The 12,274-nt window shown below is 40.4% G+C and overlaps 1 protein-coding gene across 1 annotated transcript; it reads right to left on the reverse strand.

Moving 5' to 3' along the window:
- Positions 1-526: 526 nt before the first annotated feature.
- On the reverse strand, positions 527-1,386 carry LOC127338768 (uncharacterized). The gene has a single exon (XM_051364757.2). It carries the CDS (start codon positions 1,266-1,268, stop codon positions 969-971), a length of 300 nt encoding a protein of 99 aa, XP_051220717.1. The 5' UTR covers positions 1,269-1,386; the 3' UTR covers positions 527-968.
- Positions 1,387-12,274: the final 10,888 nt, after the last annotated feature.

A 12,274-nucleotide genomic window follows, 5' to 3' on the forward strand; every position in this document is an offset into this window, starting at 1 on the left:
TGTTAAGCTCAGTTCATCGTTTGTGCTTGCTCCTAGCTCGTTCTCGTGCCACTTTTGAGGGGCAACGCCAGCAAACTAGATACAATGTCTATAGCTTAGCCCTAACGAAAGCATGGTCTGACATGCGCACTTGGAAACCAAACTAAGCCAACACACTCATCCGTTCACAATTACTCCCTCCGTTCGGATTAAGTCGACGCGGAGGGGTGCCAATCCTAGCATGCAGGTAGTGTTGTCCCGCGTCGATTAAATGTGAACCGAGGTAGTACTTTACATCTAGGATTTTTCAAAGTTAAAGTTTGTTCAAATTTTTAGAGAAAAATATTAACATCTCTGCAATTTAATATATACCCTGAGAATCTTCATAAAACATATTTCCATATTGTATATATTTGATATTATCAATGTTAATGTTTTTTCTATATTATTGGTTGAACTTGATAAAATTTGACTTCAACTTAAGCTAGAATGCGAACTAAATAAAAACGGAGGGAGTATACCTTACTACACTTAGGAGGCGCAAAAAGGTACACGTGCTGATCATGCACTCTTGAATCGACGATGCTTACAGGAGTTTGACAATCGGGTTACATATGTTCCTCACGGACAAGTCAAGTTCTGGTATAATAGATAGACTATACAAACTCTCAACAAGATCTCCATCAAATACATCATAGGATTGGTGGACGGACGATGCCATAACCTCCCTTCTACATCCAGCTATTAGATTTGAACAGTCTCTTCAGAAATCAGTGCCCGCGATGGATTCAAACTTCGAGCTTACCTTCCGACGCAACCTCGAGCAATTTACGGCAGGATGGATCGACGATAGGCAATTCTACCAGCCGGGTGACATGGGGGAGGAATTCGTAGAGGCGAACTATGCAAGGCGTGAAGTGCAGCGTACGTGAGGATACATAGATATCGGAGGGTGAAAGTATCACGCATGCAAGTAGCAGCAAATATAGCTAGAACTGGCCCGGCCAGAGGAAGGCTCCCATGGCGAACCTCCTCTTGCTGTCGATGTCGTCGCCGGGGGCGGCTGCCAGAAGTCCGTACTCCCGGAGAAGGCAATCGAGGCGCCACTCCGGCATGGCCTCGTAGTCCGCCTTCTTGTACCGCGGGTAGTGCACCGGCATCTGGAAACCTTCATCGCCGCCGCCGCTGCACCGCTCTTGCTGCTGCTGCTCATGCCAAACTGCAGCAACAGGCTTGGTAGCAGCTGCCTTGCTCTGCAGCCTCGCCACGATAGTCCCCACAGAGCCCATGCTACTATGTTATGCTAGGTTGCGATGCACAATTCCTGGTGTTCCTCGTCGATGGTTGCAAAGAGGTTGCTCACGATGGTCTGGGTATTTATAGGGGCGGCCGGGCGGGTTAGCTATTCGGAAAGCTATTTAGGTTTAGTAGAATTTGACCGAATGCCGATATATACGGGGCTACACGGTTGTGGATTAATGCGTGATGGTATAGTTAAGGACACGGGCATACTTGGTGTGCATGATTGGCCGGAGTATTGATTGTTGAAGGAGTTGGAATTACTTGCGGGAGACGTGAGAGGGAATTAATCAGAGCCGGTGTCTGTTGTGATTGCAAGACGACAGCAACACCTCCTCCTTCTCCTGCCGAGATCCAGACTGGCCAAGGGAAATCAAACGGACTCTCTGATTCTTTGTTTGAACGTAATACCAGACTATTCGGGACAACACTTAGCTCTAGGAAATGCTAGATGTGTAGCCAGGAAATAAGGAATATGTTTGTGCGAACAGGTTGCTTGTTAAGCTACTCTGTTTGGCCGGAAAACAGTACCTGCCATTCACATCCAACTAGGTCAGATCGTTGAAACAAAAATACAAAGAGGAAGACAAGTGCATCAACATTCAATGACAGGGAACAGCTCATACTATACATTGGACAATTTGTTCTTGGCCTCAGTAATTACGATTGCTGGCCGTAGACTCAGTAGGTTCTCGGCTTCTCGCTCGCTGGAGATTCTCCGGGTTGCATCTCCAACTTTTGGATTTGCTTGTACTGCTATTGATAATTATTAATAGATTGGCGGAATTATTGCAAAAAAAAAAATAAGCCATATAAGCTGCCATGTACGATTATGGTAATATTGGTGTGCATTTATGGGGATATATGGTGGAGAACTTGGGTACAAGTCGCGCACCCGCTTTTTATTTAAATAAAATTATGTGTAATTCCACAAATTTTGAAATAATTTACGCACTTACATGTTACCTTGATCTTTACATGTGCAATTTTCAAGAAAAAATACGACCATATGTGATCTACATAAAAAAGGGAAATGAAACTTTGTTTTGCTTTGAATAGTATACGTCAAATTTTTATATTATGAACTGTACAATTTGGTTTTTGTGTAGGTTACGGTTTTTTATATTTTAAGTTTAAACTTCACATGCACATAACCGCATATATTTTCTACATGCATGATTTATGATATTTTTAAAATTAATTTAAATATTCGTTTGAATTGTATTGTTCAAAACAGCTAGTTTCCTGCGCACTGATGAGAGCCAAAAATTCGCATCCTTTATGGTGGGTCTTAGCAGATTCGTGCTACTACCAACTAGTTATTTTGTACATGTTCAGATTAAACTAATCTATACTCCTATATAGTGTACCAGTTTTAAATTGTATATGAACCAGAAATCCTAACCGTTGGAGTGCAAAATCTAATGGCTGAGAGTAGCCGGATTCGCCATGAACAGTAGCTCAGGATTGCTGCGCATTGATCTAGAACCGTCATGTACCTTCTCTGAAGAAAAGGCGCGTGCACGCCTGACACCAGCGGATGACCCATGATTGCCTCGCGAGCAGACCGAGCGTTGGGCCGATTCTAGCCACAAGTGAACAATCTTGGATGGGCAAAATTGGTTTCGCTTTTTCACGTTATTTTGTATTCGGTTGTGCGCTTGGTGACATAAACTGTGTCCTGACTCTTGACTTCAGGCATTGTGCACGGTCGCAAGGAGTCCATGAGGCCAACCAAAGGACCATGCAATTGTTAATACTTAAAAGACTTCGCTAGGATTGTAAAAATGAAGAACTATGAATAATTTATATTTTTTATTTCTATAATTTATATTTTTATAAATATACATGAACATTTTTCTAGAGTATATAAATATTTGATACAAAATGAGAACATATTTTTGAGATGTATGGACACTTCTAATACAAAACAAATAGGTGGACATTTTTCAGAACCTTTGAACATTTTTGGTCGAACAGATAAACATTGCCTAATAAATTCAAATATTAGCAATATATTAGTTACCAAAATATTCTTTTTAAGACATGAAAAATGTTTAGGTATAAGAAAAAATTCTTTGATGCAAAAAATATGGTATGAAAAATATTTGATGCCTTTTTAAAAAAAATCCATGTATGCTACAAAATCATATGTTTGAGAAAAAAAGATCTTGCTTTTAGAAAAATGTTTAAGGGTTCAAAATAAATGTTGCGGGTAGGAACAAAAGGTCACAAGTTCAAAAATACTTAATTTCCTTACAAAGAGTCCATGCTTCGAAGAATTCTTGTGTTCGGCACTCGCGCCTAATACATCGCTAGAGATTCTCTTACAAAAATACGTGTGCTATGGTACTAGATTTCTGATGTCCTTCGATATGTACGGCACCTGAATTTTGTAGGCTCACAAGGAAGAGATTGTTGGATTCCTCCCTAGATAAAGTGTTTCTTCTGCAGTTCTTCAGATTGAATCCTTCTTGTCTTGGTGGTACACTTTATATTGACGAAGCATGTGCTGCTGCAATACGCTGGGGACAACACCAAGATGGATCCATGAGCAAACTCCGTGGTGAAGGATTGGCTGTCCATGCCTTAACATTTTTTCGATAAAGGATGCTTTATTACTTTAAGAAGCAATTACATCCAGCCTCTGCATAACCAGGATGCACACATCCGTTTTATTGTCTCAAGTCCAAATGGATAAATAGTAAAAACTAGGCGAGATACATATCGGAACGATGAATCATATAACGCCTAAGGTGTAGGTGGGGCATCTATCCGTAGATTATGCTGCCACCCATGTAGGGAAAAAGTATCCCTCGCCATAGCCTCCAACCGTGTACAGACCTCCGTAAATAGGTCTCGGTTATCCACTCTCTGAAGAGGTAACCATGAACGGAGAATACCTGTACATTTGTAGATGACCTGCAACAAAGAGCAATTTTTGTCATTAAAGATCTTGTCATTTCTACATAGCCAAAGCGCCCAGATAACTGCTAGCGCCCCCACCCTAAGAAGCATCTTAAGCCTTGAATCTATACCATGAAGCCAATTGCCAAAGACATTGGCGACACTAGTCGGAGGATACAGGGTAGACGCTAGTATGATAGAGTGTGTAAAGGAACGAGTCTATTAAATGGTGCACGTGTAGCTTAGTTATGGATTGCGAGAGAAAGTTTGGGAAGGCTATAGTATTTCAAAAAGTCCTTTTGGATCATGGGTAGGGCTAGACAAAAAGCTCGAAGCTCAACGAGTTAAATAATTACTCATTTGCTCGACTTGTTTGAGCTCGGCTCGTTTTGTTAACGAGGAGCTGAGCATCAGTTTTTTGCTCGTTAAGATTAACGAGCTAAACAATCGAACCGACTATGTTCGTGAGCAACTCGTTAAGATCGGTAACAAGCTAGGCTTCACCAGTTTTGATAGCGAGTCACTTTAGTTAAGAACAGAGCTTTGCTAGGTAAATGGTGTAGGATAACGTTGCATAGAAAACAAAAATTTTCCTACGGCGAACACGCAATCCAAGCCAAGATGCAATCTAGAAGACGGTAGCAACGAGGGGGTATCGAGTCTCACCCTTGAAGAGATTCCAAAGCCTACAAGATGAGGCTCTTGTTGCTGCGGTAGACGATCACTTGCCGCTTGCAAAAGCGCGTAGAAGATCTTGATCACGATCGGTTCCAGCGCCACGAACGGGCAGCACCTCCGTACTCGGTCACACGTTCGGTTGTTGATGAAGACGACGTCCACCTCCCCGTTCCAGCGGGCAGCGGAAGTAGTAGCTCCTCTTGAATCCGACAGCACGACGGCGTGGTGTCGGTGGCGGTGAAGAAGTCCGGCGGAGCTTCGCTAAGCTACGTGGGCAATATGGAGGAGAGGGGGGCGGCTAGGGTTTGGGAGGGGTGGCCGGCCACTCTATGGGGGGCGGCCAGCTTGTGGTCTTGGGGTGGCCGGCCCCCTCCCTTGGCCCCTCATTATATAGGTGGATCCCAAGTGTTGGTGTCCAAGTCTTCGAATAAGACCCGAAACCAAAACCTTCCATAGGAGGGGGAAACCTAGCCCAACTAGGACTCCCACCCAAAGGTGGGATTCCCACCTCCCATGTGGGGGGTGGCCGGCCCCCTATGGTGGAGTCCACTTGGGACTCCACCCCATCTAGGGCTGGCCGGCCATGGAGGTGGAGTCCCTTGTGGACTCCACCTTCCTTGGTGGTTTCTTCCGGATTTTTCTAGAACCTTCTAGAACCTTCCATAGAACCTTCCGCGACATTTTATTTCACATAAAATGACATCCTATATATGAATCTTATTCTCCGGACCATTCCGGAACTCCTCGTGATGTCCGGGATCTCATCCGGGACTCCGAACAAATATTCGAACTCCATTCCATAATTCAAGTGCTACCATTTCAACATCCAACTTTAAGTGTGTCACCCTACGGTTCGAGAACTATGCGGACATGGTTGAGTACTCACTCCGACCAATAACCAATAGCGGGATCTGGAGATCCATAATGGCTCCCACATATTCAACGATGACTTTAGTGATCGAATGAACCATACACATATATTACCAATTCTCTTTGTCTCGCGATATTTTACTTGTCCGAGGTTTGATCTTCGGTATCACTCTATACCTTGTTCAACCTCGTCTCCTGACAAGTACTCTTTACTCGTACCGTGGTATGTGGTCTCTTATGAACTCATTCATATGCTTGCAAGACATTAGACGACATTCCACCGAGAGGGCCCAGAGTATATCTATCCGTCATCGGGATGGACAAATCCCACTGTTGATCCATATGCCTCAACTCATACTTTCCGGATACTTAATCCCACCTTTATAGCCACCCATTTACGCAGTGGTGTTTGGTGTAATCAAAGTACCTTTCCGGTATAAGTGATTTACATGATCTCATGGTCATAAGGACTAGGTAACTATGTATCGAAAGCTTATAGCAAATAACTTAATGACGAGATCTTATGCTACGCTTAATTTGGGTGTGTCCATTACATCATTCACACAATGACATAACCTTGTTATTAATAACATCCAATGTTCATGATTATGAAACTAATCATCCATTAATCAACAAGCTAGTTTAAGAGGCATACTAGGGACTTCTTGTTTGTCTACATATCACACATGTACTAATGTTTCGGTTAATACAATTCTAGCATGATATATAAACATTTATCATAAACATTAAGATATAAATAATAACCACTTTATTATTGCCTCTAGGGCATATCTCCTTCAGTCTCCCACTTGCACTAGAGTCAATAATCTAGTTTACATTTGTAAAGATATAACACCTTGGCCTTCCGGTGTTTTATCATGTATTGCTCACGGGAGAGGTTTTTAGTCAACAGATCTGACACGCTCAGAAACGTATATATTTTGTAATTCATTTGCGTCTCAACGCATTACTCATTTCCAAATGAGTCGGCATTAAATATGTTTGATCTTCTGGTGGAACCTTAATTCCGCTGTCTGAAATATGTCACTAATATTGTCACACACAATATAGCTTCAAAATTCTGACTCTGTCGGAACTACACCAAGTTCTCAAAGAACCTCTTAACTTTAACATCCTTTGTCATTTGTCAAAACAATGACATATTCTGCCTTCTTTTGTAGAATCCGTCACAATATTTAGAACTCTTCTAAATCTAGCATAGACAACTTCTAGCTCATTGTGCTACCTTTTAAACAACACTTAGTCTAATTTGAGATTGAAATTATATTTTATATGTGACAAAACCAATATCGGTGTAACACCTTACAGCGATTTGTTTGTCATTTCTTCATACAAAAATATATATATATCCTTAGTTCTTCTAAAGTACTCAAGGAAATTCTTACTGTCGTCCAATGATCATCATATGAATCATTCTGGTATATGCTCATAACACTTTATAGCACATGATATCTGATTGTGTACATATTATTCGTGATCTATAATCACTCATGTGTTTTTACTCATTGAGTGTCAGATACACTCAAGTCTTGTTAAACCTTCACATGACAAGAACATTTTCTTAATATTTCTATATTGAACTACTTCAATATCCATCATATGTACTTTGACTTAAACTTATTTATGTGTTTCAATCTATCTTCATAGATCTTGACACTAAATTTGTTTCAGTCCATATCCTTTCATTGAAGTTAATTCTCAATGAAACCTTTTAATCAAGTATATAATTACATCATTTATAACCAACTATATGTCACCTACATAAAGTATTATAAATGTGTCTTAGCGCTCCCACTTAATTTCTTGCAAATGCAAGCCTCTTCATCGTCTCTGATGAAATCAAAAACTCTTTGACTATTTCATCTGGTGAAGATTCCAACTCCGTGATACTTACTTCATCCAATTGAAGCTTGTATAGCTATCTAGTATTCCACGGACCAGCAAAACTCTTGGTTGTATCTAGTATACACCTTTAATACACACTTCTGTTAAGTAGTGTATTTTGCCATCCTACTAACATATCTCATAAAAGAAATATGTAGTGATTACTAGAATAATCCACATAGACTATAAGAATTACTACGGAAGATCTAATCTTATCGTAGTCAACTCTTTGAACTTTGTCGTAAACAATTTTCCGACAAGTCGAGCTTCTTTTAAGGATATTCCATCCAAGTCCATCAATTTAATAGATCCATTTACTTTCAAAAAGTATTTATCTATCTTGGATTTCATGGCGTATAGCCATTTTAACGGAGTCAGGGCCCATCATAACTTCTTTGTTTGTAGTTGGTTTATCATTGTTCAAAATCAATCCTTTGTTCACAAATCATTTATTTGATCACAAAGTAAAACATACCTACAAGGTTCAATATGTACTTCGATCTCCATGGCTAAAACACTTTGTAGTCATGGGAGCCATGATCGTCGTGGCCGCTTCCGAAACAAATTCCGATGCTGCGCTACTTTGACCATTATGCTCAGGTTCATAAACCTTATCAAATTATATTGTCCTCCCACTCAAAAACTTCACTAGAAACAATTTCTCGGAATTTAGAAACATTGACAAACACTTTTGTCTTTGTCTCGTGGGAAGAATTCCCAATTAAATTTCTGGGATAACCAACAAAGATATTCATCCGATTTTGGTTGTAAACTATTAGACCAAAATTTAAAGAAAGACTATTAGGGTTTATACCCATACCATAACTCGTATGGTGTCATTTCAACGGATCATGATGATGCTCTATTCAGTGTAAAAGCGGTAGTCACTAAAGCATAATCCACAAAATTATAATGGCGTTATAATATTTTATCTCATCATTAATCCAACAAAGTTTGGATACATATCTCGGATACTATATCATCATTATGATACTCCAAGAAATGTGAGTTGTAGAACAATTTCATAACTCTCTTAGATGTTTGCTAAAAACTCGTAATTCAAATATTTCTACCATGATCCAATCATAGATATTTGACTTTTCTATTACGATGATTTCCACTTCATGCTGAAATTTATTTGAATCCATTCAAATGTTTCAAACTTCTTCCTTATTGAATATATCCACATATATACTCAATTCATTGTTGAAAGTTTTCATGAAGTAGAAGAATCTCCCGCACACAACTATGTCCAGTGAACCACATACATCATCATGTATTTTTCCACTAATTTAGTTGCCCGTTCAACTCTAGGCCTATGAACGGTATTTTAGTCATTCTTTTTAGAAAATATTTGCAAGCGCCAAACGATTCAAAAATCAAATGACTCCAAAAATCCATTTGCATGGAGTTCCTTCATGCGTTCCTTTCTAACATGACCTAAAAGGCGGTTCCACAAATAAGTGGAATTCAAATCATTTGCCTTATGGCATTTTAGCGTCAGTGTTATGTATGTGTGTTTCACCATTAATATTTATAATAACTTATCCATCGTACATGGAGTAATGTCATAATTTGAACAACTTATTGTTTTCATTTGACCAGAGCAAAATAACAATTATTAAGTTCTTTATTATAAATTCTAAGGGCTAGATAGAATGCCAACGACGAACATAATAACACTTTATTTTTGTTCCAGACGTGCATTCTTATCATATTCCTTGTTAGTCACTTAGGCCATTGTATTCTTGTATTGCGTTGTTTTGTATGACACTTCATACCAACCAATATAGTACTAATACCCAAGAATTTCATATTGTGACCTAACTAGGAATACAACCATAACATGTATATCATTTATATACACCTGAGCTAGACTTTCTAGTCTTCTCTTTTCTTTCTGCCAAAATATGTTTTGTAGTTTCTCTTTTAGCTTTCCTCATTATTCAGAAAAACACTTCAACATCAATAACTTCTAGGTTTGTTGGTCTAATACCAATAACCTTGAGGTTCTTATTTTGAAGTTGATCATCATATGACAAGTGTTCCAAATTTCACTATTAGTAACTTTGTAATACGATGAACAATTTCACTCATAATTTTATCCATCATATCATGACGACTTTCCGAGACCATGTCTGTACATGCTAGGCTCGTAAAGTTTTAACCTTGGTATTTGCATGTGCAAATCTAGCTTGCACCCGTTGTATGCACACGTAGAATCTATCACACCCGATCATCACGAGATGCTTCGAAACGACGAGTTTTAGTAACGGTGCATATTAAGGATGGTCACTTCATGGATATGCGAATATCGTTAGTGCCCCAATAGTTGGAGGATTGTGACGCCTTGCGTCTTCAACCTTCGTACATTCCCATAAAACTTATGAGTTCATGTAGTCTCACCAAATTATATTCTATCATCTTGTAATAAGGTCTTAGATATCACATATATCTCATACCTTGATTATTTCTGAAAACTAAATTTTTCAGCTCCTTACTACAAGATAACTTTAGGTACTAATTGAAACCTTAGCTCTTTGAATCAACAATGTGAGGTTTACTAAAAGTTTGCAATAGGACTTAATAAATTCTTGATTCTTTAACAATACGGTACCAATCCGTAAAGTTTCTTGTCAGATTTTAACAGTATTTCTATCTCAATTATAAGACTAGCGCATAGTAGTAAACGGATGCCAATACTACAAAATTAATTCAAAATACTACTCAGACTATGTTTATGATAATTAGTTCATGTTTTAATCTAATTACTAATGAACTCCCACTTAATACAACATCCCTCATAGTTGTTAAGTGGTACACGATCCAAATCCACTACACCAAAACCGATCATCACGTGAGATGATGTAGCTTCAATGGTGAACATCAACATGTTGATCATATCATCCATATGACTTGTGTTCAACCTTTCGGTTTCCGTTGTCCCGAGGCCATGTCTGTACATGCTAGGCTCGTCAAGCAAACCCAAGTATTCCGCGTGTGCAACATGGCTTACACCCGTTGTATGTGAATCGTTGAATCTATCACATCCGATCATCACGAGATGCTTCGAAACGACGAACTATTACAATGATGCATACGAGGGGAGAACACTTTATTATCTTGATATTAATGTGAGGGATCATCTTATAATGCTACCGTCGCAATCTAAGCAAAATAAGATGCATAAAGGATTAACATCACATGCAATTCATATGTGATATGATATGGCCCTTTTTGTCTTTGCGCCTTTGATCTTCATCTCCAAAGCACGGACATGATCTCCATCATCTTCGGGCATGATCTCCATCATTGTCGGCGTAGCGTCAAGGTTCATGGCGCCGTCTTCATGGTTGTTCACCTCATGTAGCAAATATTACAACTACTTTGAAATACTACTCAACATGAAATTTAAAGACAACCATAAGGCTCCTGCCGGTTGCCACAATACAATAATGATCATCTCATACATATTCATCATCACATTATAGCCATATCACATCACCAAACCCTGCAAAAACAAGTTAGACGTCTCTAATTTGGTTTGCATATTTTACGTGGTTTAGGGTTTTCGAGAGAGATCTAATCTACCTACGAACATGAACCACAACGTTGATACTAATATTTTCAATAGAAGAGTAAATTGAATCTTTACTATAGTAGGAGAGACAGACACCCGCAAAGCCTCTTATGCAATACAAGTTGCATGTCGAACGAGGAACAAGTCTCATGAACGCGGTCATGTAAAGTTAGTCCGAGCCGCTTCATCCCACTATGCCACAAAGATGCAAAGTACTCAAACTAAAGATAACAAGAGCATCAACGCCCACAAAACCATTGTGTTCTACTCGTGCAACCATCTATGCATAGACACGGCTACGATACCCTTTGTAGGATAATGTTGCATAGAAAACAAAAATTTTCCTACGGCGAACACGCAATCCAAGCCAAGATGCAATCTAGAAGACGGTAGCAACGAGGGGGTATCGAGTCTCACCCTTGAAGAGATTCCAAAGCCTACAAGATGAGGCTCTTGTTGCTGCGGTAGACGATCACTTGCCGCTTGCAAAAGCGCGTAGAAGATCTTGATCACGATCGGTTCCGGCGCCACGAACGGGCAGCACCTCCGTACTCGGTCACACGTTCGGTTGTTGATGAAGACGACGTCCACCTCCCCGTTCCAGCGGGCAGCGGAAGTAGTAGCTCCTCTTGAATCCGACAGCACGACGGCGTGGTGTCGGTGGCGGTGAAGAAGTCCGGCGGAGCTTCGCTAAGCTACGTGGGCAATATGGAGGAGAGGGGGGGCGGCTAGGGTTTGGGAGGGGTGGCCGGCCACTCTATGGGGGGCGGCCAGCTTGTGGTCTTGGGGTGGCCGGCCCCCTCCCTTGGCCCCTCATTATATAGGTGGATCCCAAGTGTTGGTGTCCAAGTCTTCGAATAAGACCCGAAACCAAAACCTTCCATAGGAGGGGAAACCTAGCCCAACTAGGACTCCCACCCAAAGGTGGGATTCCCACCTCCCATGTGGGGGGTGGCCGGCCCCCTATGGTGGAGTCCACTTGGGACTCCACCCCATCTAGGGCTGGCCGGCCATGGAGGTGGAGTCCCTTGTGGACTCCACCTTCCTTGGTGGTTT

Source organism: Lolium perenne, chromosome 6 (assembly GCF_019359855.2).
Source record: "Lolium perenne isolate Kyuss_39 chromosome 6, Kyuss_2.0, whole genome shotgun sequence".
Classification (NCBI taxonomy): domain Eukaryota; kingdom Viridiplantae; phylum Streptophyta; class Magnoliopsida; order Poales; family Poaceae; genus Lolium; species Lolium perenne.

Bases quoted from the DNA above. Each gene is read 5' to 3' on its own strand.
- LOC127338768 (XM_051364757.2), bottom strand. From the start codon at position 1,268: ATGGGCTCTGTGGGGACTATCGTGGCGAGGCTGCAGAGCAAGGCAGCT.